The following is a 27,073-nucleotide window of genomic DNA, read 5'->3' as shown; positions in this document are numbered from 1 at the left end:
AAAATATGGGCACTGACACCTTGTGTGATACGTCCTGACTAATATAGACAATAATATAATGCACTTAAACATCTCTCTCATACAAAATATGTAGTGGTTCGAGTCCATGCGCTGTCCTATGCTATCAAGTGTCATATCTTCGTTCTCCGGTGGTTTACAATGTTTTGCCCATAATAAAAAATGAAGCTTAGAATATAAGTTATCATTTGATATACAAACGGTTTTCATTGGTTATGCCGGTTAGACTCACCAGAACGGCGAAATACGTACACCATACGTTGTAAACACTACCTGCTAAATAATCTTTTTTTTTTCAATAAAATTGGAAAATATGGGCACAGATATCTTCTGTGACTCGTTCTGAAAATTATTGACAATAATGATGCACTTAAACATCCCTCCCATACAAAATATGTAGTGGTTCAAGTCCATAGGCTGTCCTATACTATCAAGTGTCATATCTTCGTTCTCCGGTCGCTTACAATGTTTTGCCCATAATAAAAAATGAAGCTTAGGGTATAAGCTATCATTTGATATACAAACGGTTTTCATTGGTTTTGCCGGTTAGACTCACCAGAACGGCGAAATACGTACACCATACGTTGTAAATACTACCTGCTAAATAATCTTTTTTTTTCAATAAAATTGGAAGATATGGGCACAGACACCTTCTGTGACTCGTTCTGAAAATTATTGACAATAATAATGCACTTAATCATCGCTCCCATACTCAATAAAGTGGTTCAAGTCCATGGGCTGTCCTATGCTATCAGGTGTTGTATCTTCGTTCTCCGGTGGTGTACAATGTTTTGCCCATAATAAAAAATGAAGCTTAGGGTATAAGCTATCATTTGATATGCGAATGGTTCTTATTGGATATACCGGCCAATTTTACCCATCATCCTTTAATGTGAGTCTAATTAGTGAACAATGAAAACTAACGCAACTCGTCTACTGACGTCCATCGCCCTGCGTCCTCGTGTTATCTTAATGTACCATTTCATCGTGCACCGGATCAAGGCGATGGTTAACTAAATAGGTAGCAATTAGTGATTCGTTTTGGGAATTGTGGAAACAATTATCAAAGTTAGTTAAGTTTTTGGTTTTATTCCAAGTTTTCTGAGGCAGCTTGCACTAGGAACTTCCGCACACTGCATAACTTATGGGGCAGTAATTCAAGCTTGACAATTTGTTAAACTCTACCCTACTGTAAGAATTTATAGGTATATTGTGTATGTATGGGGTGTACCCATGATATTTAACCTCGAAGTACCCAAATGTTACTTTCTTAAAAGTACAAGAAGCATGTCTTTCTCAGCAATTGACTCGTGTGTGACAGAGATTTAAAGTAAGTACCTACCAGTGGTTTGGTAGGCGCCATGCACCTACAAGGATGTGATGCAGTTTAGGACAAACTAACAAAGAACTAAAACGTTGTTATAGAAGTTTTTCCTGATCTAATTATTTTATTTTAAATAGTGCAAGCATTTGGTGCCTTGTAGGCATCTAACATTTGTTAAAGTATAAAGTACTTTGGTAATGACGTGAAGTTTGACGCCAGCGGTCTTTAATTAATGAGTGTAAAATTATAAATTGCACACTTGAAGTGCTAAGTAGCAGCTTCTGCGAAGGGTTTCCATCACTTGTATATTTAGACGTCAGTCGCACCTGGAGATCAGGCAACTGCGACCGACTGCGCGGAATATGTATACTCTACTCGGATTCGGTAAGCAAGACTATATTAATATTAAGCTTCATGCTTTCTGCTTTTATGCTCCTTATCTTATTATCTCCTTATTTATGTCGAATGTCAAACATCTGCGTGCAATTTTAATCAGGAAATCAAATTTAGTTTCGCGCTGTGCAACGAGGCAATAAACTATATTCTTTGAAAATTGTGGTGGCACATGTTAGCAGTGTCAGCGGCGGTGCTAGTGGTGGCTCGGAGCGAGCTGTGCCTGCAGGGCGGCTTCGAGTCGCAGCTGCAGCAGGTGCTGGACGCCTACATGCTGCGGCCACAGCTGGAGGCCTGCATCATCACCACCGTGGCGGACGATGTCTTGCGCACGCTCAGCCCACGCTGGCAAGGTACTGTACACATAGCTTAGCAGGTGATACATGACTTCTACTTTCTGTTTTCATGTCTAGATATGTGTTCTTTTGATGAAGCATTCAAAGAATCTTAATTCAAATTCCATAAAACTTAAAATAAATATTTACTTACTTTTGATTGAAAATCCAGAAACCTCTCCAGCCAAATTGACTCGGATAAGCCTTGCGTTCGCGGCTATTCTCAAAGGACAATGGGCAGATTGGTATACCCCACCAATAGCAATATCATATATATCATTGGATAGGCCTTTTTATGTAGAACAATATTTACTATGACAGCTTTGCTGAAATGTTTGTCCGTTCTGAGATATAGATCAAAAACTGTGCAAAAGTTAGAACTAAGTAATCTATTGATAACTCAAGTTTTTAAAGGAAAATCTAAGAACTACTAAGTGTAAGTCTTGTATGAAAGAAAATCAGATTACAGTATTGATTAGCATCAGTTTTAAGATTGTTTGTTATCTATATCTCAGAACGGACAAACAATAGAACAAAGCTGTCATAGTAAATGCTGTTCCAGTTAAAAAGACCTATCCAATGATATATATGACTTTCCTATTGGTGCGGTTTCTCACTACGCCCAACATCCAGTTGGTACAATAAAAGGTTGAAATGCTACATGATAGTAACAATTATGGATCCTAACGGGCACAGTAGTACTTACAAGACTTAAAGTTATTAGTACTTAGATTTTCCTTTAAAAACTTGAGGTATCAATAGATTACTTAGTTCTAACTTTTGCACAGTTTTTGATCTATATCTCAGAACGGACAAACATTTCAGCAAAGCTGTCATAGTAAATATTGTTCTACATAAAAAGGCCTATCCAATGATATATATGACATTCCTATTGGTGGGGTATACCAGGTCCCATATATTTGTGCCCATTGTCCTTTATAACTGTGTTCCAGGAATGGAGATGACCCCGTACGGGTCCTTGGTGACCGGGCTAGGCACACACTCTAGTGACCTGGACTTCAGCGTGACCATGCCCAACTACAACTCGTCGAGAGACGCCGAGTGGGACATGTTAGACGAGATCAACGAGCTCGTCATGCAGCAGCCTGACCTTTATTCTGAGATACACTACTTCACGAGAGCCGATTTTGCACGTTACTCTTTCAATCACAGCACGACACACCGAAAAGTTGACCTCGTATTCAGATTAGGCGACAATGGGGTACAGAATAGCAAAGTTATAAAATACTATTTCCACTTAGATGACAGATTTCTACCTTTGGGGGTGCTTCTTAAATTGGCTTTCGAAATTCACGATCTGATCGGACCGGGTGTGTTAAAAAATTATGCTGTGTACTTGTTGGTGATATTTTTCTTACAACAAAAGAACATGGCGCCTGCCGGTTTCGAGTTACAAAGAGACGCGGAGAGTTACTACGTGGGCGAGTGGGACACGGGCTTCGACGAGCTGCCCTACAGCATCAACAAAACTGAGAGCGTGTTGCAACTGCTGGGGGGCTTCTTCCAGTACTTCAGCCAATTCGACTTTCAAAATTATGTCGTGTCAACTTTTGCCGGACGTCCTATTCTGAAGGATGATTTCATGAGTATCGATACCTTTCCTGAAGAATTTACAATATACAAAAACAATTCGAAACTTGACCTGCAACTTAAAATAAAAAATACCTTGAGACCAAACGCAAAAATTTGTATCCTGGATACGTATGTTCAAGAACTGATAACAGTCAAAGATACTGAGAGAATTAAGAAGTTTCTGAAGTCAGCTGCCGCGTGGTTCGAAGACCTACCGGCAGACCGGTTCCTCAGCGCCATACTGAGTAAACAGCAAGACAGTGACACACAGAGCAGCTCTGAGCAAAATTGTATCGACATACCGTACTCCGGAGATACTGCAACATTACATCTCACATGCTCAAAGTAAATTATCAATTAAATTTAATAAAATACCGCTATGCTTTTTACTGATGTATGTTTTCTAAAATATAATAATATGAGTTAATAACCGTACTGGGTAATTTAGAACCTGAATGAATGAAAGAGGAATGTTACATTACCTTGTTTCTGTCAAGGTCTACATACTACACAGTTAGGTACATATTCATACCCCAATGAAAGGTGTCATTTGGAGAACATTTATTATTAACCCCGAGACAAAAGCTCGAAATCCTCGTCGTCGTATCAGCCGAAAGACGTCCACTGCTGGACAAAGTAGGGTTGCCAACACTTCATCGGGGAAATAGGTAGATACAGTAATTTCCAAAATAAGGTACCTACCTATAAAGAAATATATCGTATTTTATGGAAAAAGCAAAAAAAAAAATACCTGCTTAATATTTAAATATACTGAAAAGACGCGTTCATATTTTTTTTAAATTAAGGATTTCATTTTTAGATTTCGGTGTTAAAAACATTGTATTTTTGCGTATATATTCTTTCAACAGTAGGTATATAGTACGCAAACCCGAAAAATAGTCCAATACTATATATATTATCGGTTGGCTACCTTAGGACAAAAACCACTTTGCTCGATCTTCAGTAACCCGCAACCACTGCTGGCCAGATCGTCCGTCCATCTAGTCGGGGGCCTGCCTTCTGGGTCATGGTCGCGCCTCGAGAATTTTTCTGTCCTATGGGCCGTCTGTCTTACGAGCTATGTGCCCTGCCCATTGCCACTTCAGGTCTGCAGCTCTGCGGTGACTTTGGTTCTTCTGTGGATCTCCTCAATTCTAATTCGATCACGCAGAGAAATTCTTAGAATAACCCATTGCTCTCTGAGTGACTTTGAGCTTTTTATGAAGCCCATAGTCACGTCTCTGGGTGATTCTTCGAGACCGAGTGTTTTTGACTCATTGATCTGGCTCAATTTTTTTTTGCTCTTAGACCTGAATTGACGTAATAGTATGACCTAGTGCCTTATGTGCAATATCATATATCGAAGGCATCGATTTGCATCACGTAGATTAGGATTTAAAAGGTGCTGATTAATTGCTGGGCCAGATTAATTGTGACAGAGGCAGATGAATGTGATTTCGCACCATATAAATTAGAGGTATACAGATTAATGATACTTCCTATATTTTTCCAATCATCTTTATTATAAAATTTTACCAAATATTGAAATAACTACTCCTATTACTACTTAATTATCACTTTTTTTGGCTGACACAAGAAAATAATTATGAATTAAGTAAACAGTAACACTTTCCTTCAAATTAATCATTTATTTAACCTTTTACGGTTGGTAAATCACACTAGCTTCATTACTATAATAATTATGTGAAATGGTAAATTAATCTTCATGAGATCTCTTAATAACACAAAATAATAACGAATCTTAGCTTAAAACAAAATAAACTTCAACGAATACAAACTCTTAATTAAAATGAAATAAAACTTATCAAAATCAGACTTAATTTTGCAGTACGATAGCTTGAGATCGTAAAAAACAAATTAATACCCTATATAAATTACTAAAAAATATTAAATTCTTCATCATCGGAGTCAATTAAGTATGGATTTATATTTTCCAAATCGACACTAAAATGTTTACTTCCATCTCTTGAAAAAGTTATCTCTGAGATTTTATCCGAGTCAGCACACTGAGACATTTCCGTTCTTTCCACAGCATTATCCTTCCGTCCTTCTTTTTGCTCGTTATCTTCTCTTAATTCTTTATTAATATCATTATTTATTCCCAATGATTTGCGTACACCTTTATCATTTCTTTGACTTTTATGTGATATTATATTGAATTCAATTTCTTCATCTAAAATTCTTTGATCGATGTTAGGCGAAGGTTCATTACTGATTGTCCAAAAGGATTGACCAATTTCTCTCAGTTGTCGTGTTGAATCAGCTAACGGTGTAACTTCATCAGTATTGTTTTGTTGAACTTCGTTTTCCAAATGATAAAAGCCAAGGTGCTTTTTGTGGTTGCAAATAACAGTCTGATGAAGACAGTTTTGATCTATACAGCTCAGTTTTCGAACGGCAAGTACGGGAGACTCAAAATTCCAGACTATCTGGTGCATTTTCAGGCAACCTGGAAAAGCTTTCACATTTTGCGGAAAAAGGAAGTCCTTTTCAGATACGTCATACTCAGAAACGGTTCTCAATTTTACTTTCTTAAGGTTTTGCTCCATAACATTTAAAAAATCCTTCAGATCTTTTATATCCTGCCCTTGGGAAACAGCACGGTCCGCAGTTCTTTTCATAACAGCGCCTATCCCATCTGGGGCACCCTTCCCATGACCAGATTCACTATAGTTCCATGTAATGATTTTAATGGAGCTTAGATAGATATGCAAACTAGCAATTAGGTGAAATATTTTTTTATTACGATACTGACTAGATGGAGAATCGGAAATGAAATGTATAGTATGAATGTCTGTCTTTTTTTCGTCTATGTATTGGAGGACTGGTACGATGTGAGCCCACACTGCAGAAATGTCATGACGAAGGCACTCACTCACGGTACAAAAAGACTGTACTTGCTGTATCTTCTCATCGTCTAAAAAATATATTACCGAAGTGTGTAGAGTTAATTGTTTACGGCTACCACCGAAATGATAGGACTGTATTTCTTCATTGCACTTAACTGCATAATTTTCGCTAAAATCAACATGAATTATACACTCACCCTCTTGCAGATTTTCTTTTAAATGTTTGAAAGCCTTTTGTTGAGCAACTACATTACCACAATGCTCGAAATATTCATTCAATGTTGATTCAAATTTTTCAATGCATATCTTAGGTTCCTCTCTTTTTTTAACTTTCTCAGTTGATCTTAATTTTCTTCCCGTAGCTTCAATCGTGTATGGTTTAGTCTCCCATTGCCAGTATGTTATTTCGACGGAATCATCAAATTCCTGATAGGGGACTGTCCTTTCCTTGCAAGCAAAACACGTTCGATGTAAACAATCTTCATTATACACATCGCAACATAGCAGAGAGAGAAGATTTTGGGAAGTTTTAGTGAGCAATATCCTCCTCTGGTACAATCCTTGGATGAATAAGTCCATGTTAGTATGCAATTTGCATAAACAGGTATCTCTTGATCGAAAATCAGGTATGATCACCCAAAATGGCCTTAATTTGCAGAACGTTGAATAGCTAATAATTGAATTTGAGTTTTTCAGGAACTTTTTATGCAGATTAATTAGACTGTCGTTGAGATATCGCTTTTGTTTACGTATTTGGTTTCTTGTTATAAATTCCTTTTTTCCGGAGCAAAGTCTACTATTTTCATCGTCTTCATAAAATATTTCAACTTCTTTTCTTAGTTGTTCAGGCAAAAAAGTTGTAAGTTGATTTGGTATCTTATTTGACTTTCGCACTGAGCGTTTTATTTTGTGGATAAGTGTTGTATTTTGACTTTTAGGTCTCATTTTATTATCTACTGAGGGTCCTTTATAATTCAATGCTAATCTTTGCAGTTTTTTCTTGTAACTTTCATTTTGTCGCTTCATATCTAGTATTATTCGTTTAAGATTATTTATTTCTTTCTCTTTTTGATAACGGAGACGTCTTACGACCGAAGGTACAGGTGAAGAACAGGAAGGAGCCTCTGAATTCGGTGTAGTTCCTCGTGAAGTAGGAGAATAAGCACGGTTCTGAAGAATTGAAGTACTGCGTAAAATCCGGGATGGTCCTGGTGTAGGTGACTCTTCTCTATTTAAAACCTGGTTATTTAAAGGTGGACAATTATCATGAAAAGCTTCGTTGTAGGGCAAGATGCTAGGACTTTGTGGTGGGGTGTTTTGAGCTAGCATTGCCGCTGTTGTTTTTTCTTGTTTCTTTCTTTGGTAATATGCTTTGTAATTCTTTCTCCATCTCTTTCTTTGTAACCTTTGTTGTCTGGGATTCATTTCACCTATCGGTTGTTGTTTTTTTTCTTCTTTTCTGCGTATATAGTTTTGTCTATTCTTTTCTTGTTTTGCTTTCCATAACTCTTCATTATTTTTTATTCTTTCATATCTTCTCTTCTCCGCTAGTCTTTTTTTTCTTAGTCTTTCTTCTCTTGTTTGTAATTTTTGTTTTGCCATTTTGAAAATATGGATCTGAAAAGATATAAAGCTATTCAAGCGACGACCACACCACCACAGCAATTGAACTTCGGAATAATAACCAATAGGCTATTTGCTTTATTTTTTGAATAACTTAAGTAATTTTATTGAAATAAAATATAAGTAATACGAAGAAGCCAACACAAATGAACAAAAAAAACAAACAACAGTAAAGAAATGTCATTAGAAATAATTAATCTGACACATAAAAATTAATCTGGTCAGGCCCGATTTGTATGAAACCTAATTCATATGGCCCGCTCAAATTCGTCTGGCTTTAAGAGCCAGATGAAACCAGACCAATGGGGGCCAGAAAAATTAGGAATTCGCAGATTATCAAATCCTGCTCCTTTATTTATAAACGTAAAGAATCAAACATGCAATTAATGTTAGCAAAACCCTCTTATAAGACACTTTGCTTTGGCAACAAAACGATAGTAGATACACATTATCAGTTAATTAAGACAGATTGATTGTACTACTTGCCTTACAAACGCCAGATGACAACTTGTAATCGTATTTTTTTGAAAAAATACGTCCGCGCACGAGCACTCGCTGTCACCGTTCGGTGCTGACTGGCGCGATCTCTTACAAGTAAATATTACTCTTTCAAATATTTTTTATTTACGTACAGATAATGTTTGAACAAATTGAGCCAGCTTAATGATGAATTTAGTCGGGGACAATTTTAAAATGTATGTAATTATGAAAATACACATTTTTTTTGTATTTTAATATTAAAATGTTAAGAAACACGTATTTAAAGATCATTTGAATTCATTAGTTTTAGTGTAACGCGACCGTAGCTCGCAGAAAGTCAAATAATGCAACAAAAACCGACGTTGGGACACACCAGACTAATTAGGTTTTACTGTTTTCTGCTAACTTAATTACAGTTTTTTTTAATAAATCCTAATTAGCTACATAAGGCGTCGATAGACATTTATCTTTAACATATAACCTGAAACTGGCATTCCAATCGAAGGTTATTTTCATGTGTTCTTCGGTCAAAAACACGTCAAAACAGTGTTCCGAAGAATCACCCCTCTGTGTCGTATGTCATTACTGACAACACACATTGGTTATAAACCTTCGCATGTAGACCCTGCGGTAATGGGGACGAGAAGATGTAACGTTCTCGACTTTGTATATGTACTGGTCAACAACGTCGAGCATGCAGTCTCGTACTTTTACGGCAGTAGACATGACTTTCATCTTACTCATATTCACTTCAAGATCTACATGCTGGAAGACTCTGTGCTGAGTACCTACGTAGATGTCCTTTGAGAGGAGTTTCTGGAATCATCCTGCAAGGGGGTGTGGTTACAGTTTAGACCAAATAAACTTAAACAAGAGCATTATTTCGAGGTTTCATATCTAGATTTTTTTCTTGAATAGTGCAAGATTTGTAGGTAACCTAACACTCAAAGTAGTATAGGTACCTACAGTACCTAGGTATTAAATGGCGCCAGTGACCTCAAATAAATGAGTGTAAAATTATAAATTACACACTTGAAGAGTGTTAAGTAGTAGCTCCTGCGAAAGGTTTCCATCACTTGTACGTGTGTGTGCGTGGAATATGTATAGTCTACTCGCATCTATATTATTATTAATCTTTATGAAGGTTTCTGCTGTTATGTATCTTATTGCTTATTATCTTCAGAATTATACCAACAGACACACGTGGGTGCAATTCTTAGCAGGAAATCAAAATCGATTTCGCGCTGTGCAACTTGACCAAAGTGGATTATGCCTCTTTAGTCAAGTTGCACAGTCAGGTGGCACATGTTAGCAGTGTTAGCTGCGGTGCTGGTGGTGGCTCGGAGCGAGCTGTGCCTGCAGGGCGGCTTCGAGTCGCAGCTGCAGCAGGTGCTGGACGCCTACATGCTGCGGCCACAGCTGGAGGCCTGCATCATCACCACCGTGGCGGACGATGTCTTGCGCACGCTCAGCCCACGCTGGCAAGGTACTGCATGTACACATAGCCTAGCAGGTGATACATGACTCCTTCTTTCTGTTTACATAACTAGACGTGTCCTTTTTTTTTAGAAACTTAATTCAAATTCTATGTATCTTAAAGTAAATATTTACTTACCTTTGAATGAAAATCCAGTTACCTGTCCAGCCAAATTGACTCAGATAAGCCAGCCGTTGGCGGCTATTCTCAAAATGCATAACTGTGTTCCAGGAATAGAGATGACCCCATTCGGGTCCCTGGTGACCGGGCTAGGCACACACTCTAGTGACCTGGACTTCAGCGTGACCATGCCCAACTACAACTCGTCGAGAGACGCCGAGTGGGACATGTTAGACGAGATCAACGAGCTCGTCATGCAGCAGCCTGACCTTTATTCTGAGATACACTACTTCACGAGAGCCGATTTTGCACGTTACTCTTTCAATCACAGCACGACACACCGAAAAGTTGACCTCGTATTCAGATTAGGCGACAATGGGGTACAGAATAGCAAAGTTATAAAATACTATTTCCACTTAGATGACAGATTTCTACCTTTGGGGGTGCTTCTTAAATTGGCTTTCGAAATTCACGATCTGATCGGACCGGGTGTGTTAAAAAATTATGCTGTGTACTTGTTGGTGATATTTTCTTACAACAAAGAACATGGCGCCTGCCGGTTTCGAGTTACAAAGAGACGCGGAGAGTTACTACGTGGGCGAGTGGGACACGGGCTTCGACGAGCTGCCCTACAGCATCAACAAAACTGAGAGCGTGTTGCAACTGCTGGGGGGCTTCTTCCAGTACTTCAGCCAATTCGACTTTCAAAATTATGTCGTGTCAACTTTTGCCGGACGTCCTATTCTGAAGGATGATTTCATGAGTATCGATACCTTTCCTGAAGAATTTACAATATACAAAAACAATTCGAAACTTGACCTGCAACTTAAAATAAAAAATACCTTGAGACCAAACGCAAAAATTTGTATCCTGGATACGTATGTTCAAGAACTGATAACAGTCAAAGATACTGAGAGAATTAAGAAGTTTCTGAAGTCAGCTGCCGCGTGGTTCGAAGACCTACCGGCAGACCGGTTCCTCAGCGCCATACTGAGTAAACAGCAAGACAGTGACACACAGAGCAGCTCTGAGCAAAATTGTATCGACATACCGTACTCCGGAGATACTGCAACATTACATCTCACATGCTCAAAGTAAATTATCAATTAAATTTAATAAAATACCGCTATGCTTTTTACTGATGTATGTTTTCTAAAATATAATAATATGAGTTAATAACCGTACTGGGTAATTTAGAACCTGAATGAATGAAAGAGGAATGTTACATTACCTTGTTTCTGTCAAGGTCTACATACTACACAGTTAGGTACATATTCATACCCCAATGAAAGGTGTCATTTGGAGAACATTTATTATTAACCCCGAGACAAAAGCTCGAAATCCTCGTCGTCGTATCAGCCGAAAGACGTCCACTGCTGGACAAAGTAGGGTTGCCAACACTTCATCGGGGAAATAGGTAGATACAGTAATTTCCAAAATAAGGTACCTACCTATAAAGAAATATATCGTATTTTATGGAAAAAGCAAAAAAAAAATACCTGCTTAATATTTAAATATACTGAAAAGACGCGTTCATATTTTTTTTAAATTAAGGATTTCTTTTTTAGATTTCGGTGTTAAAAACATTGTATTTTTGCGTATATATTCTTTCAACAGTAGGTATATAGTACGCAAACCCGAAAAATAGTCCAATACTATATTCTTAAAAACCAGAAGCAGGTTTGTTAACGAGGAAATTACAAGAAATAGTTTTAACATCAACTAAGATTAGTCAAGAACGCGGCAAATTCGCATTCTGTCAAACGATAACATGTCTTGTCACCATGACGTTCGAAAAAAGAATCCTCCAAGCATAGATGAACGGCTGAATGGCGAGGTGTCTATGGTCGCTCGTCTCTGCTGCCCTCTTTGTAACTACTGGCAGCTAACAATATATATTATCGATTGGAGAAATATTAAATGTTTATAATAATTTAGTTTTAATTTTATTATTCCAGTACTTAGTTAGCTACATTTATCTTATTTAAGAACAGCCTAATGATGTGACGGTGTGTTAAAACGGGCGTGGAACTTTCCACATGTCATCACCGTAAAGACGACCGTCTATTTGCGCTCGTAATATTACGGCCGCTATATGACGGCACCGCTTTCCTAGGAAACCCAAGCTTTAAGGACAAAAACCACTTTGCTCGATCTTCAGTAACCCGCAACCACTGCTGGCCAGATCGTCCGTCCATCTAGTCGGGGGCCTGCCTTCTGGGTCATGGTCGCGCCTCGAGAATTTTTCTGTCCTATGGGCCGTCTGTCTTACGAGCTATGTGCCCTGCCCATGGTATGCAATGCTTCGAGCTCTGCGGTGACTTTGGTTCTTCTGTGGATCTCCTCAATTCTAATTCGATCACGCAGAGAAATTCTTAGAATAACCCATTGCTCTCTGAGTGACTTTGAGCTTTTTATGAAGCCCATAGTCACGTCTCTGTGTCGTATGTCATTACTGACAACACACATTGGTTATAAACCTTCGCATGTAGACCCTGCGGTAATGGGGACGAGAAGATGTAACGTTCTCGACTTTGTGTATATTTACTGGGGCCCGATTCTCCTAATTTTACTTAAGCGACCTTCGATTGACGTTCGACTCGATTCGACTGACATCCAATCCCGACTCGATTACGATTGAAGCGTATGTGGCATTCTGCTATTTTTTCTTTGAAATAAACGTTTTTATCCTTTTCTGTCATTCAATAATGAATCATTTTGTCTGCAAATGATTTACGATTGCAAAATGATTGTACAGCAAACTACCGTATAGACGAAAATCATCAAAATAGCAGACCAATCGCACACCAATCAAATGTCAATCGAATACGATTGGTCTTTTATTAGTAGCAGAATGCCCGATATGGTTAAAACTGCTATTACGATCATATTGCGATTCGATTTCTATTCGATTTTGACATTATTAACCTAGGAGAATCGGGGCCCTGGTCAACAACGTCGAGCATGCAGTCTCGTACTTTTACGGCAGTAGACATGACTTTCATCTTACTCATATTCACTTCAAGATCTACATGCTGGGAGACTCTGTGCTGAGTACCTACGTAGATGTCCTTTGAGAGGAGTTTCTGGAATCATCCTGCAAGGGTGTGGTTACAGTTTAGACCAAATAAACTAAAACAAGAGCATTATTTCGAGGTTTCATATCTAGATTTTTTTCTTGAATAGTGCAAGATTTGTAGGTAACCTAACACTCAAAGTAGTATAGGTACCTACAGTACCTACAGTATTAAATGGCGCCAGTGACCTCAAATAAATGAGTGTAAAATTATAAATTACACACTTGAAGAGTGCTAAGTAGTAGCTCCTGCGAAAGGTTTCCATCACTTGTACGTGTGTGTGCGTGGAATATGTATAGTCTACTCGCATTCGGTAAGCAGCACTATATTATTATTAATCTTTATGAAGGTTTCTGCTGTTATGTATCTTATTGCTTATTATCTTCAGAATTATATCAACAGACAAACGTGGGTGCAATTCTTAGCAGGAAATCAAAATCGATTTCGCGCTGTGCAACTTGACCAAAGTGGATTATGCCTCTTTAGTCAAGTTGCACAGTCAGGTGGCACATGTTAGCAGTGTTAGCTGCGGTGCTGGTGGTGGCTCGGAGCGAGCTGTGCCTGCAGGGCGGCTTCGAGTCGCAGCTGCAGCAGGTGCTGGACGCCTACATGCTGCGGCCACAGCTGGAGGCCTGCATCATCACCACCGTGGCGGACGATGTCTTGCGCACGCTCAGCCCACGCTGGCAAGGTACTGTACACATAGCTTAGCAGGTGATACATGACTTCTACTTTCTGTTTTCATATCTAGATGTGTTCTTTTGCTGAAACATTAAAAGAAACTTAATTCAAATTCTATGTATCTTAAAGTAAATATTTACTTACCTTTGATTTAAAATCCAGTTACCTGTGCAGCAAAATTGACTCAGATAAGCCAGCCGTTGGCGGCTATTCTCAAAATGCATAACTGTGTTCCAGGAATAGAGATGACCCCATTCGGGTCCCTGGTGACCGGGCTAGGCACACACTCTAGTGATCTGGACTTCAGCGTGACCATGCCCAACTACAACTCGTCGAGAGACGCCGAGTGGGACATGTTAGACGAGATCAACGAGCTCGTCATGCAGCAGCCTGACCTGTATTCTGAGATAAACTACTCCACGAAAGCCGATTTTGCACGTTACTCGTTCAATCACAGCACGACACACCGAAAAGTTGACCTCATGTTCAGAAATGGCGACTCTGGGGTACAGAATAGCAAACTTATAAAATACTATTTCCATTTAGATGACAGGTTTCTACCTTTGGGGGGAATTCTTAAATTGGCTTTCAAAATTCAAGATCTAACCGGTCGGCTGATGTTGAAAAATTATGCTCTGTACTTGTTGGTGATATTTTACTTACAACAAAAGAACATGGCGCCTGCCGGTTTCGAGTTACAAAGAGACGCGGAGAGTTACTACGTGGGCGAGTGGGACACGGGCTTCGACGAGCTGCCCTACAGCATCAACAAAACTGAGAGCGTGTTGCAACTGCTGGGGGGCTTCTTCCAGTACTTCAGCCAATTCGACTTTCAAAATTATGTCGTGTCAACTTTTGCCGGACGTCCTATTCTGAAGGATGATTTCATGAGTATCGACACCTTTCCTGAAGAATTTACACTTTATAAGAATAATTCGAAACTTGATCTGCAACTTAAAATAAAAAATAACTTACAGACAAAAGCAAATATATGCATCCAGGATACGTATGCCCATGATATGAACAACGGAGAATTGATAACAGTCGAAGATACTGAGAGGATTAAGGAGTTTCTGAAGTCAGCTGCTGCGTGGTTCGAAGACCTACCCGCAGACCGGTTCCTCAGCGCCATACTGAGTAAAGAGCAAGACAGTGACGCACAGAGCAGCGCTGAGCAAAACTGCATCGAAGTACCGGACTCCGGAGATACTGCAACAATAGATCTCACATGTTCAAAGTAAATGTACCTCTATCTTTGTTATTGTTTTTTTTTGTATGTGTTCAATTATATTATACTAGCTTTTGCCCGCGACTTCGTTCGCGTGGAATAGTGACTTCCGGCAGATTTTTGATTTGACCAATAGATGGCGCTATATGTCCGGAATATTTTTTTTTTTTTTGTAATAAAAACTATCCTATGTCCTTTCTCAAGTTTCAAACTATGTCTGTACCAAATTTCACACAAATCGGTTCAGTAGTTTAGGCGTGAAGAAAAGACAGACAGAAAGACAGACAGACAGACAGACAGACAGAGTTACTTTCGCATTTATAATATTAGTTTGGATAGTTAGGATATAGTTAGGATTAATAACCGTTCTGGGTAATTTTGGACCTAAATGAATGAAAGAGGAATGTTATGAGAGGAATGTCTTACCTAGGGGTATTGGGTTGCCCGTGTAGCCGGGTTGAGGAAGCCAGAAGGCAGTCTTTCCTTGTAAAATATCTACTGGTACTCAGATGCATCCAGTAAGACTTCACGTTCGACTGCGATCCAATCCCGACTCGATTACGATTGAAACGTATGTGGCATTCCGCTATTTTTTCTTTGAAATTAACGTTTTTATCCTTTTATGTCATTCAATAATGAATCATTTTGTCTGCAAATGATTTACGATAGCAATATGATATGATTGTAGAGCAAATTACCGTACCTATAGACCAAAATAGCAGGGCCCCGATTCTCCTAAGTTAACAATGTCAAAATCGAATAGAAATCGAATCGCAATATGATCGTAATAGCAGTTTTAACCGTATCGGGCATTCTGCTACTAATAAAAGACCAATCGTAGGTATTCGATTGACATTTGATTGGTGTGCGATTGGTCTGCTATTTTGATGATTTTGGTCTATACGGTAGTTTGCTGTACAATCATTTTGCAATCGTAAATCATTTGCAGACAAAATGATTCATTATTGAATGACAGAAAAGGATATAAACGTTTATTTCAAAGAAAAAATAGCGGAATGCCACATACGCTTCAATCGTAATCGAGTCGGGATTGGACCTCAGTCGAATCGAGTCGAACGTCAATCGAATGGCGCTTAAGTAAAATTAGGAGAATCGGGCCCCAGACCAATCGCAAACCAATCGAATGTCATTGGAATACGATTGGTCTTATATTAGTAGCAGAATGCCCGATATGGTTAAAACTGCTATTGCGATCATGTTGCGATTCGATTTTGACATTATTAACTTAGGAGAATCGGGCCCCTGCATCTGGTTAGACTGGAAGTTGAGCCCCAACAAGTTTAATTTAGTTGGGATAAGGCTGGGCCGATGCTGATAGGCAGTAGGTATAATATGTTGGTACTTAATTTGTGGGAACCGGGATTTATCATGGTCGGGAGATGGTAGGTATGTGCATCTGGAACTGGTCTTCGCACTTTCTATCTCATACTATCCACTGGCTATCGTTATTCATTCAGTCCGGCATTGCAATTAATTGTCCGCATTATGGGTTATTTACAGCCATTTTCCCGCGGTCGCACATACGTCCCGGGGTAACTTCTGCCCGTACTCGGATAAAATATAGCCTATCCTACTAGGGAGGGGAGGAGTGTAGGTTTCCAACAGTCAAAGAATTTTAAATCAGTTTAGTAGTTTCGGAGCTACAGACAGACAGGAAATGTTTCCTCTGTGTTATATTAGTATAGATAGATGACTATATTTTTTTCCCAACTACCAGATGCAGCCTAGTGACAGTTTTCAACGTAAAGCGATTAAACCTTCGGCCATCACTGGGTTTTTATACTTTTCGGCTTCTTTCAAACTCTCCCTCTCGAGTTTCAAATGAGAGAAAACACTGAAGAACTCGTCATGACATGGATGGTAAACAATTCACGGATCGACAGAGTCAAGCGTTGCGTGGGATAAAAAAAGGCACTTAAATATAATAGTTTCTGTTATTAAGAAGATATCTACTAAGTTAGCAGTAATGTTTCAGTCAGTTGAGTCTACTATTATTTACGTACTAAACTAACCATACAGTGATAGTCCTCTGTCTGTTGGTTCACAGGATATCGCTTACATCAGTGCAGTTATTATAAGAACCATCTATAGTTGTATTAACCTCGTTGCCCTCCATTACTCGGTGTCTCACGTTCAGTATGGTTGTCAGGAATCTATCACTCGGGAGCTCTTCATACATCTGTGCGGCCCATTTGATATGAGACAATATTCTGAATGCTTCTTCGTGACTGATTAAATTCGCAACGTTAGCAACATGTTTAAATATATTTTGGATGCACAGATCTGTGTTTAATTCAATCTGGCAACAAGAACTGTTATTTAAAGCGATATTTTTATACGCGGTGAACTCTTCAGGAACTCGGTCGATGTTTAAGAAGTCGTTTCTTTGTATCGGACGTCCAGTGAATGGTGAGACGATGTAATACTGGAAGTCAAACTGGCTGTAGTACTGGAAGAAGCCGCCCAGCAGCTGGTACAGGCTCTGGTTGTTCCTCACCGGGAAAGGGATCGGCTGGAAGCTCATGTCCCAGTCGAGGGTGTTGCTGTCTGTGCGTCTCTGCAGTTCGTACACAGAGGGCGCTAGTCCTTTTTGCTGCAGATAAAACACTGTCATTATGTACCACGCATAACTAGGCAGTTTATCCATCGTTTCCAAAGCTTTGAGCTCGTGCACAGTACTCCAATACTTTATGATTCTACCCAGCGGCAGGTTCAGTTTGTCCAGACGGAAAAGGTAACTTAACAAGTTACTATTTTCTACAGCACCAGTCTGGGTGAAAACAATCTCACCAGTTCTTTGTGTGGGAATGTGCCAGAAAGTGAAATATACATCCTTCTCATTGTCTGTAACGTCCACAAGACGCACATCTGAGTAGAGGTTCGGCTGTTGGCGCAGCAAGTCCACGGCCTGCTCTACAACGTGTCGATGCTCGGTGATGTTGTAGTTCGGTATTCGGACGTAGCAATCTACATCACTCAACTTCATGCTCAGCCCGATGGGAATGGATCCATAGACAGTCATATCAAATTCTAAAACAATAAGTAAGAATTAGTTTATTTATATCGTAAATCCTGCTATAGAACTCGCGAAAAAGAAATATATGATTAACTTTAAAGCATTTTTAGAGATGTCTAGAGATACAGACTAGATTTAGGTATGTTGATGACAAGATCAGGCTTTATGAAGAACAGCAGAGAAGCCAGTAAGTCTGACACCAATCTAACCAAGGGGTAGGTATTCGGTTGCCCGGGTATCTGGGTTGAGGGAGTCAGATATCGCTCAGTCGCTCCTTGTAAATCACTGGTACTCAGCTGCATCCGGTTAGACTTCAAGCCGACCCCAACATAGTTGGTAAAAGGGCTCGGAGGATGGATGAGAGAAGTGTTGCTGATTATACTATGATGGGAGAGTTTACCTTTCCACCTCCTGTTCAACGTGCCTCGCAGGTCGTCCAGCAGTCGCGTGACGCTCGGGTGCTGTGACGTCATCGGGGAGCCCGTCAGCTGCCGCACCTGCGCGGCGAAGTCCCCCGCCAGGCATACCGCACCCGCTAGCGCTCCACACGCACACAGCGACAACACTACTGCTAATTCTAACAAATATTTCAACATTACAATCGAAATTAATATGGAGAAAATTCAGCCGGCATCAAATAGGTACCTACCCTACTCACCTCGGAAACAATACATATTTATTAGACTATGACTAAGTGCTTGATTAGGTCTTTGCAACAATCAGTTTTAAAGCCAACTGAGTTCAGTGCAGCTAATGCACATATCTAAGTAGGTACTTAGCTAATACGCACGGTGCTTGGTAACTTTCCGGTAACCATATCGTACATACGAATCTACTCATAACATCTCATAACTAACAACTCATGTCAAAAAATATTGGCACCAAAGTATGGTCTTATCTATATTTAAAGAAAGTCGTGTTAGTTACTCCACTTATGTGTAACTCAAAAACAGCTGAACCGATTTAGCTGAAAACTGGCAGGGAGGTAGTTTAGAGCCAGGAGAAGGACATAGAATAGTTTATATTACAAAAAAATATAAATAAAAAATTCATTTTTTCCGGATATACTGCGCCATCTATTGTTCAAACCAAAAATCTGCATGATGCCACTATTCCACGCGGCAAAGGCTAGTTACCTTATATATCAGGTATAAATAATTTCAATTACTCATTGGATACACCCTTAATTGCATATTAAGTTAATTAAAATATGTAATCATACCTACTACCTAAGGGGTTTTTATCTATCCATCGAACAGAGCGTTAAGGAACTCTATATACTACGTAGGTAACAAGTTTTTTTTTTATGGCTTTCCACGCTCATAAACCCAGTCTAACAGATAGACATGTGTTGCTGGGGAGTTTGTTGCGCCACTTCTTAGCAAAAATACATAGGAAGTGATGAAGGGTGGGCGTCTTGGGGGCTGTCTTTTGTTTTTGACGTTCGAAAAGTGCTGATCAGCCTAATTTGATAATTTTTGGACGATTACAATGTATTTCAAAATTCAGGTGTTTACGCTCTTTAGTTATCATGCTAAACTTGCTTTTTAAAGGGATTAAAACACATTTTCACGTAAAGCTTCTATTTGTTAAATTGCAAATACTCAGCCATACAAAATACTGTATTATAGGTACTCTTAAGTATAAAGATGTCAGTTCTTTGATTTCAGAATTCAATCTTATCTTTTTCCTTTTTTCAAGTTCTGATATTGAGTAAACATCTTGTTTACACCATGCTGTATTTCCCTTTTCTGTTTTTTTCGGTTTTGCTTTTTTATTTTGTTATTAAATGTATGTTTATTAGGCGCCGTAGCTGCGCTAGCATGCGTGCTGTTCGGGTCTTGCGTTAAGATCGCTCTTAGAAAGCGATCGCTACTGTTTAGTTCAAACTTATTTGTCGCGAACTGTATGTGCGCAAAGATTCTCTCCGCCAGCCTATCGCTCACAGCCACTGAGCAGTTCCTACTGTGTTCAAATGGATCCTGTATGCAAATCTTAGAAGTAGTTTTAAACTTTTTACGCACATCTCTTGCTACGTGGTCTTTGTACAGGCTAAACTGTTCAGGAAAGTCGATATTGTCCATACATCTCTTGCTTATCACACGTCCAAAGAATGGTGAGATTATATTATCCTTAAAATTAAACACACTATAACATTTAAAGAACCCGCCCATGAGTTCATACAAGGAGTCAGTGTTCCTGGTGGTACTTTGCATTGTGTCATCAAATGCAGTGTTCCATCCATCCACGTAGTAGGGAGGTATGTGTCTCTGTAAATCACACACTGACGGCAAAATGTTCATCAGCTGCAAGTAGAATATTACCATCATAGTCAATGCATAGTTACCCAACAGGTTGGTACCTGTGAATTTATGAACTTTTGACCAGTACTTTATGAGAATTGCCAATGGCAGAGCTCTGTCATCCATATGTAACAAAAATGCAACTAATTTGCTATTGTATACTCCTGCAGGACTTTTAAAATTGACATCACAGTGGAATTGAGTTGGGATATGAAAGAACTTGACAATGGGAACTTTTGCTTTTGTGATTGCAAATAGCTGTGTGAACTTCCTGTGGTATCGGTGCAGCATATTCCTGGCTTGTACGACATGGTGGACAGTTGGGTGGTGCCCATCAGGCAAGGCCACAAAAACATCTGCATCACTTGTTTTAATGCCTAGACCAGTGACTACTGAGCCAAAAGGCATTATTTGGCAACCTGCAATAGAAAGGTTTCGACTTTTAAAACCAATTTTACACATTTTCAAAATAATTTACCATTTTAAAATACCGTTAATATTTTGTGTTAGTGGGTAAAAATAAAACAAAAGGTTAAGGTCAGCTTTCGTTACGGACAAAAAATTGGTGATTCTGGCAGGCAAGTCAAGTAGCCAGCTTAACAACAAGTAATAATATTATTGTGGCACGCAGCACCAAAATGTATTCAATGCAGGCTGTTGAATATACTTTACCTGGAGCTAGATGCCGGAGGGCTTCCTCGATGTCATCAAACAAATGCTTCAGGTTATACACCCTGTCTGCAGTTAGTCTCACGTATCTTAATACTTCCTGCACTTGGCTGTCAAAGTCTCCCTCGAGCCGCAACCACGAAGTGTCCAGAATGTCTAAGTAATAAAAGATAATATATTTTCGTAGCTGATACATTGTCTTCTTGAGGTCAAACTGTAACATTTTTAACAATGTAGGTACTATAATATACTATTATGTAGATTTTATAATGTTGATATAATGGTGTTGTCATTTATGAGTATGTACTCTAGGATCGCCCTATTTATACCAAACGACCCCAAATCAAATACCTTACTTAATTAACAGACAGAGCAACTGCTACAAAAGCCTATTGTAAATGGTAGATAGTGTACTGGATAAACATGTGGCGTTTTATTTACAAACATTTACTCGGTTCGGGAATAAGAAAGCAGAAAATATGGAGAAACAGGAAACTTGACAGCTTTAGTTGAAAGTATTTTGATTATATTTACCTTCGTAATTCATATTTTCTGTTATTCTATAGACCTTTCGTAACAAAAAAATCCACGCTCGCCAATCTTTACTTGCCCCTGTTTTGTATTCAAAAATCAAATGTCAGTTAATGTCAATAGCATTCATGTCAAAGCAAAGTCAATTTTGTCAAATCAACGTTTTATTTTTCGTCTAGAAATGAAGACAGGAAAATGTTGTAACCTTAACATTTATTAAATTCTATTATAAACTGTGTGGGATATAATAACTCTATTCATATTAAAAACATCTTGTGCTAATCATAGTTAAGCATGCTCACACATAGAAACAAACAGTTTATGGTAGTTTCCGTAAAAGTTTCTTTGGGGATCTTTCCTCGGGAACTTCTTGGGACACCCGAAATAAGTTTGTTACATGGGCTATCAAAGGGAAGGTTCATATCTGACGGAACATGCGTCGCGTAACGCCAAACAGAAAAATATACGACAAAACATTAAATTAATCACGCCTAACCCACGATGCGTTGATTATACACGTACAAGTTTGACGCTTTTTCCGTCAGAGGTCAGATACCTTCCCGTACAGTGAAACAATTTTTATTAGTAGTAGTTTCCAAGCTTCTTGAGTCTCAAAGGCAGGTTGCAACCATTTTGCATTATTTTATTGCTTTGGATTGTTGACAGTCATGGCCATCAGGTTGGTGAGTGGAAATAAAATTAAACAGCAATCATAATTGAAATTAAAATTTCTACAAACCGCATAAAAATAAATCGTAAGTGGCTTAGCTTAATATTAAAATAATTTGTTTTCATTATGTCTATTGATAAACGATTTTTACACTAAGTAAATAAAAGCTTAATGTCTCAAAACAGAACATAGTCTCTGTGTCACTTGAGTGCGCAGGCGACGCCGACGTCGCCGGCGCTGACGTCGCTGGCGCTAGCTGCCGTGTTGTCGCTGTTCGCGGCGCTTGCTAACAAACTTTCCGCGTTTTTAAAGAAGCTCTCTACATTTTTGGTTAACGTTTCGGCATTCTTAGTAACAGTTTCGGCATTCACTGTCACAACATCAGCTTGTTTGGTAACAGTCGTTTCACCAGATTCATCTGTATGGTTAGTCAGTTTTAATGTTTCTGTCACATCTACAACAGCATTCTCAGATGTCGCAATTTCTGGCTTTTGAATAACCATGTCATTTAAACTATTTGTCGTAATAACTAACGTTTCAGTAACTGATTTCTCTAGATTATCGCTCCGACTTTCTGATTTTGTTGGAGGGCTTTTCGTTGATTCTTGTCCTGTGTTGTTAGCAAGCACTCCGTCAGTATTATTTTTGCTCAATGTTCCTCCAGAGGAACTCGATATTTGTTCGACGTTCTCCATCTTCGTGGTCTCGTCAGCTCGTTCAGACTTAGGTAGGATTATTATTTCCGTGTCGTCGTCGTCATCCGAATCGATATCATTCTCATTGTTGTCAACCTGCATGGTCTCTGCTATTTTTGCTGCCGTGTCTTTGCAATTGGGCATCGAGAAAGGTTTTAACAATTCCGTTATCCAGTTTTGCGTGACCGAAATGAAGAACTTGCCAAACTCTCTGAACGCTTCCAAGTCCCCTGTCCCCAGCCTGATCGTGATTACTGCGCTTTTAGGATCATGACAATACGTCAAAGTTAACTGAAAGTGTATGTTGAGCTCTTGCCTCTCCGCGTTTATTATTTCCTGAGTAATCTTTCCCTGCTTCTCCTCAAAGGAGAGATTTACAAAGTTGTATAGCCTAGAGAAAGACTTTCTCTTCCATATAGGTTTGGTTACTGCCCCACTATACTTCTCTTTTTCTTTCCTAGTGTCAGGGTTAACCTTCTCTTCGACTTTGCCAAGCTTAATCTTTAACATATTTTCGAATAATTCCATAACCATATCTCTTACCACCGACTTCCAGTCGTAGCTTATGATACTATTTACAATTCTAGGGAATAAATTGACTCTGTACTCTGGATGCGTTTTACCGCGAATCAGTTTAGGTCGCTGCAGTAGTATAGTTTTGAGGAATTCTTGGCACCCGTTTAATTTATCCTTTTCATAGGCATTGGCGCAGAATTTGAAGTACGTCTTGATATCAAGCGCTAACTTGCTGGTGACGGTGGAGGCGACGTTGTGGCACTGCTCGAAGGGGTCCTGCACGCACATGGCCGTCTGGTGGCGGATGGGCATCACGTAATGGTTGACCACGTTTTTCTTGTAGCGTTCGAACTCATCGGGCATGTTAGTGGTTTCTTTGAACACTTCTCGCTTGACGGGCAGGCCCAGATAAGTGCAGATGACCATTTCATCGAAGTTGAACATGGAGTAGTACTCGAAGAATCCGCCCAGGAGTTCGGAGATGGAGGAGGTGTTGGTGGAGGGCGGCAGACGCGAGGGGTCGCTGAGGAAGCCGGTGTTCCAGTGGTCCACGATGTAGGCGGTGGCAGGGTCCCGCTGCAGCCACTCCACGCTGGGCAGGATGCAGAGCGGCGGCTGCTGCAGGTAGAAGATGATCATGAGGGTGAGCGCGTAGTTGGTGAGCTTGCCGGTGCCGGACAGCTCGTGCACCTTGGCCCAGTACTTGACGATGACGGACATGGGCAGCAGGCGCGGGTCGGAGTGCAGCAGGAAGGCGATGAGGCGCGAGTTCTGCGCCCCCAGCGGAGTCTTGAACGTCACGTCGCAGTTGGTGCCGGTGGGGATGTGGAAGAACTTGACGATGGGGGTGTTCGCCCGCGGGATGGCGAGGATCTCGGCGAAGGTGCTGGGGTACTGCCGCAGCACGCGCTTGGCCTTGTTCACGTAGTTGCCGTTGGGTTGCCGGAACTGGCCCGGGATGTTGATGAAGCAGTCCGCGTCGCTCGTCTTGATGCCCAGCCCGGTCGTTATTGAGCCGAACGGCACTGCTTTGCACCCTGAGGGCAACAAAATAATACACGAATATTTAGAATTATGTAAACGATGACATTAGGTGACACAAGATTATTGGATCACGCTACAACTTTATCATCAAAATAATAAAGGATTTAGGGTAATTGTAATATTGAATAACCTGGCCACTGTGACTGAAGCGAGATCTCGAGGTCGGTGTAGAGCTGGCTGAGCGACTTGACATCCTCTTGCGTCAGTCGCACGGCTGACAGAATGTTATCCAACTGGCTGTGGAAGTCACCACTCAGATTGATCTTTTTCGGTTCTATTATTACACCTGTGAAATATGCATGTTTATTGTATATGGAACTGTTTGTAGAAAATATTCTAGTAGTCTCACTGAGAGATTGTATGATATGGAAAGAGAGCATACCTTTCTTCTTGCTCATGGGGAACTCTCGCTTGGGCGTGGAGGGCTGCTGCACGCGGATCTCGTCGGCGGCCAGCTTGGCGGAGTAGGGCTTCACGGACAGGAAGTGTCCGTACACGTGCAGGCGCTTGTTGGCCGACAGCGCCGCCTTCACCTCCTCCTCGGAGCTGAAGGTCAGCGTCGACAGCCAACTGTTGCATTTGTCTATCCTCACGTTACCGAATTTTGCGAAAACTTCTAACAGATCTTGTGGTTGAGTGTAGTTTGGGTAACCTGAAAGCAAAAATGTACATAGCAATTTTTGAGACTAACAGGGGAGCGGGCGGAGGGTCGCGGGTGTGGGGGCTGTGTACTCACCTGACACCAGTATCCTGCGGGCGGAGGGCGCGGGTGTGCGGGGGCTGTGTACTCACCTGACACCAGTATCCTGCGGGCGGAGGGTGCGCGGGTGTGCGGGGGCTGTGTACTCACCTGACACCAGTATCCTGCGGGCGGAGGGCGTGCGCGGGTGTGCGGGGGGGCTGTGTACTCACCTGACACCAGTATCCTGCGGGCGGAGGGGGTGCGCGGGTGTGCGGGGGGCTGTGTACTCACCTGACACCAGTATCCTGCGGGCGGAGGGGGTGCGCGGGTGCGCGTCGGGGGGGTCTCGCTCGTTGTGTCGGCGTCGCGGCGCGGCGGGGGGCGCGTGGCGCGGGGAGGACGACGAGGGGGAGGAGGTGGATGAAGTCTGCGCCCGCGCCGCCTTCTCCATGGCTCATGGGTAAAGGCGAGCACCTGTACAAACACGACAATCAAATAAATACTGCCTATATTGTACAAAGTGAACAATGCAGTTCGATGTCTTTGTAGCAGACCCGAAGTTCGCGAACTTATGACAAAGTATACGACCATGCTCAATAATTCATCACGTAATTTCACTCAGTAGTAAAGCCAACGCAAAGTCAGCAATACTAAGTGCAGGATAATGTAAACAATCATTGTAACTGGTCAGCAACTATGTACATGCTACATACCTATGAGCGCTGCTGACTGATCAATCATTTGTTTAATGTTACACATTTCCATGGAAATAGAGTGTATAAAGCCTGACAATATTAAACTTTAAAACATATACTATAGTTAATGAAATCACTAGCATAAAATAATGTTGTGACTGACCTGTTTAACAACACGTAAAGAAGAAATATTGTACAAAAATTCAACACAACACAGCAACACTATACATAGCAGTATATACAGTTCAAGCATTCAAGATACACTCAGTTGCAATCAAGTATACACTGTTTTATATAAGCTATCTAACAAGAGTACCATTTGCCAAGAGGGTTGACTAACGATGAATTAAAACTTTATTGTTGGGGAATTCCCCACAAATATGTACCACCCAATAGTCAGATTAAGAGTAGGTTCACTTCATACCAACATTATCATTAATCATATTCATTATGTCATTAATTATTGAATATAAAGCCATTTGTGTTGTTTTCCCCCAGTAAGCATTTTTTTAATAAGTTGGTTAAAATTATGTAATAAGCACATTTAAATTAAAGTCCTACTGCTAACTTTCCTGTTTGTCAAGAATACAGATCATGGACTTTATCAAAGATCTTGTGTCATTATTAATGATGTATGCTGTGGAAATTAGTAATTGTGTATGAACTTTAGAAGCCTGAATAAGCTATTATGATAGTTTTGTTTACTACAAACACCTAGTCAGTAGTAAACTCTACCATGTTCATACAAATTTTATATAATGTTGCAGTTTTCACACAATTAAATAATAAATAGCAATTGCAAAACTTTTGCAAAGTTCTTGTTCAAAACTTACCGGTGCGAATATTGATTACTTTTGAAAAGTATTTTGGCTCTAAATAACCTTTTTCGTTACCGCTGGTTAAGATAACACCATTTTCTGACTCATAGAATTTGATAGCATCAACTAAGGCACTAGCGAGGTTAATGTATATGTGGACTTCGGTGTCCCTTCGGAGACCGCTGATCACGGAA

The 27,073-nt window shown here is 40.1% G+C and overlaps 6 protein-coding genes across 10 annotated transcripts; 3 read left to right on the top strand and 3 right to left on the bottom strand.

Moving 5' to 3' along the window:
* The first annotated feature begins 1,001 nt into the window (after positions 1-1,001).
* On the top strand, positions 1,002-4,035 carry LOC110369857 (speckle targeted PIP5K1A-regulated poly(A) polymerase). 2 transcript variants are annotated; one of them, XM_064038709.1, is made up of 3 exons: positions 1,002-1,726; positions 1,918-2,088; positions 3,024-4,035. In XM_064038709.1, the coding sequence occupies exons 1-3, from the start codon at positions 1,705-1,707 to the stop codon at positions 4,010-4,012; spliced, it is 1,182 nt and encodes a 393-aa protein (XP_063894779.1). In that variant the 5' UTR covers positions 1,002-1,704; the 3' UTR covers positions 4,013-4,035. The 2 variants fall into 2 exon arrangements, with proteins under 2 accessions (XP_063894779.1, XP_063894778.1); XM_064038708.1 differs by having other exon boundaries at positions 1,004-1,726; positions 1,915-2,088.
* A 5,782-nt stretch (positions 4,036-9,817) lies between these two features.
* LOC135117963 (uncharacterized) lies at positions 9,818-11,331 on the top strand. Its single transcript, XM_064038641.1, has 3 exons — positions 9,818-10,122; positions 10,345-10,827; positions 11,123-11,331. Exons 1-3 carry the CDS (start codon positions 9,942-9,944, stop codon positions 11,329-11,331), a joined length of 873 nt encoding a protein of 290 aa, XP_063894711.1. The 5' UTR covers positions 9,818-9,941.
* Positions 11,332-13,184: 1,853 nt separating this feature from the next.
* LOC135117985 (speckle targeted PIP5K1A-regulated poly(A) polymerase-like) lies at positions 13,185-15,257 on the top strand. 2 transcript variants are annotated; one of them, XM_064038696.1, is made up of 3 exons: positions 13,185-13,623; positions 13,831-14,001; positions 14,229-15,257. In XM_064038696.1, exons 1-3 carry the CDS (start codon positions 13,602-13,604, stop codon positions 15,230-15,232), a joined length of 1,197 nt encoding a protein of 398 aa, XP_063894766.1. In that variant the 5' UTR covers positions 13,185-13,601; the 3' UTR covers positions 15,233-15,257. The 2 variants fall into 2 exon arrangements, with proteins under 2 accessions (XP_063894766.1, XP_063894765.1); XM_064038695.1 differs by having other exon boundaries at positions 13,828-14,001.
* A 1,687-nt stretch (positions 15,258-16,944) lies between these two features.
* Positions 16,945-19,670, bottom strand: LOC110369832 (terminal uridylyltransferase Tailor). Of its 2 annotated transcripts, XM_021325398.3 has the most exons (3): positions 18,915-19,670; positions 18,657-18,833; positions 16,945-18,270 (listed from the first exon to the last, which is right to left on the bottom strand). In XM_021325398.3, exons 1-3 carry the CDS (start codon positions 18,928-18,930, stop codon positions 17,282-17,284), a joined length of 1,182 nt encoding a protein of 393 aa, XP_021181073.3. In that variant the 5' UTR covers positions 18,931-19,670; the 3' UTR covers positions 16,945-17,281. The 2 variants fall into 2 exon arrangements, with proteins under 2 accessions (XP_021181073.3, XP_021181072.3); XM_021325397.3 differs by having other exon boundaries at positions 18,657-19,670.
* Positions 19,671-19,822: 152 nt separating this feature from the next.
* On the bottom strand, positions 19,823-22,313 carry LOC110369869 (uncharacterized). The gene is made up of 3 exons (XM_021325466.3): positions 21,763-22,313; positions 21,232-21,384; positions 19,823-20,978 (listed from the first exon to the last, which is right to left on the bottom strand). The coding sequence occupies exons 1-3, from the start codon at positions 21,773-21,775 to the stop codon at positions 19,936-19,938; spliced, it is 1,209 nt and encodes a 402-aa protein (XP_021181141.3). The 5' UTR covers positions 21,776-22,313; the 3' UTR covers positions 19,823-19,935.
* Positions 22,314-22,469: 156 nt separating this feature from the next.
* LOC110369819 (uncharacterized) lies at positions 22,470-27,035 on the bottom strand. 2 transcript variants are annotated; one of them, XM_064038555.1, is made up of 5 exons: positions 26,895-27,035; positions 25,658-25,840; positions 25,067-25,336; positions 24,815-24,970; positions 22,470-24,677 (listed from the first exon to the last, which is right to left on the bottom strand). In XM_064038555.1, exons 2-5 carry the CDS (start codon positions 25,815-25,817, stop codon positions 22,630-22,632), a joined length of 2,634 nt encoding a protein of 877 aa, XP_063894625.1. In that variant the 5' UTR covers positions 25,818-25,840; positions 26,895-27,035; the 3' UTR covers positions 22,470-22,629. The 2 variants fall into 2 exon arrangements, with proteins under 2 accessions (XP_063894625.1, XP_021181048.3); XM_021325373.3 differs by lacking the exon at positions 26,895-27,035 and adding an exon at positions 26,225-26,380.
* Between the last annotated feature and the right edge of the window lie 38 nt (positions 27,036-27,073).

The sequence above is a fragment of the Helicoverpa armigera genome, chromosome 16, assembly GCF_030705265.1.
Source record: "Helicoverpa armigera isolate CAAS_96S chromosome 16, ASM3070526v1, whole genome shotgun sequence".
Taxonomy (NCBI): domain Eukaryota; kingdom Metazoa; phylum Arthropoda; class Insecta; order Lepidoptera; family Noctuidae; genus Helicoverpa; species Helicoverpa armigera.
The sequence above is the reverse complement of the archived record's forward strand: the minus strand, read 5'-3'. Positions and strand labels throughout refer to the sequence as shown.

Bases quoted from the DNA above. Each gene is read 5' to 3' on its own strand.
- LOC110369857 (XM_064038708.1), top strand. From the start codon at position 1,705: ATGTATACTCTACTCGGATTCG. The intron at 1,727-1,914 runs GTAAGCAAGACT...GGCACATGTTAG, and splicing joins GTATACTCTACTCGGATTCG to CAGTGTCAGCGGCGGTGCTA. The intron at 2,089-3,023 runs GTACTGTACACA...ACTGTGTTCCAG, and splicing joins GCTCAGCCCACGCTGGCAAG to GAATGGAGATGACCCCGTAC.
- LOC135117963 (XM_064038641.1), top strand. From the start codon at position 9,942: ATGTTAGCAGTGTTAGCTGCGGTGCTGGTGGTGGCTCGGAGCGAGCTG. The intron at 10,123-10,344 runs GTACTGCATGTA...ACTGTGTTCCAG, and splicing joins GCTCAGCCCACGCTGGCAAG to GAATAGAGATGACCCCATTC. The intron at 10,828-11,122 runs GTGGGCGAGTGG...CGTATGTTCAAG, and splicing joins GAGACGCGGAGAGTTACTAC to AACTGATAACAGTCAAAGAT.
- LOC135117985 (XM_064038695.1), top strand. From the start codon at position 13,602: ATGTATAGTCTACTCGCATTCG. The intron at 13,624-13,827 runs GTAAGCAGCACT...GGCACATGTTAG, and splicing joins GTATAGTCTACTCGCATTCG to CAGTGTTAGCTGCGGTGCTG. The intron at 14,002-14,228 runs GTACTGTACACA...ACTGTGTTCCAG, and splicing joins GCTCAGCCCACGCTGGCAAG to GAATAGAGATGACCCCATTC.
- LOC110369832 (XM_021325397.3), bottom strand. From the start codon at position 18,852: ATGTTGAAATATTTGTTAGAATTAGCAGTAGTGTTGTCGCTGTGTGCG. The intron at 18,271-18,656 runs GTAAACTCTCCC...TTATTGTTTTAG, and splicing joins GTTGAACAGGAGGTGGAAAG to AATTTGATATGACTGTCTAT.
- LOC110369869 (XM_021325466.3), bottom strand. The intron at 20,979-21,231 runs GTAAAGTATATT...TTTCTATTGCAG, and splicing joins CCTCCGGCATCTAGCTCCAG to GTTGCCAAATAATGCCTTTT.
- LOC110369819 (XM_064038555.1), bottom strand. From the start codon at position 25,817: ATGGAGAAGGCGGCGCGGGCGCAGACTTCATCCACCTCCTCCCCCTCG. The intron at 25,337-25,657 runs GTGAGTACACAG...TTTTGCTTTCAG, and splicing joins CCGCAGGATACTGGTGTCAG to GTTACCCAAACTACACTCAA. The intron at 24,678-24,814 runs GTTATTCAATAT...TGTTGCCCTCAG, and splicing joins GCTTCAGTCACAGTGGCCAG to GGTGCAAAGCAGTGCCGTTC.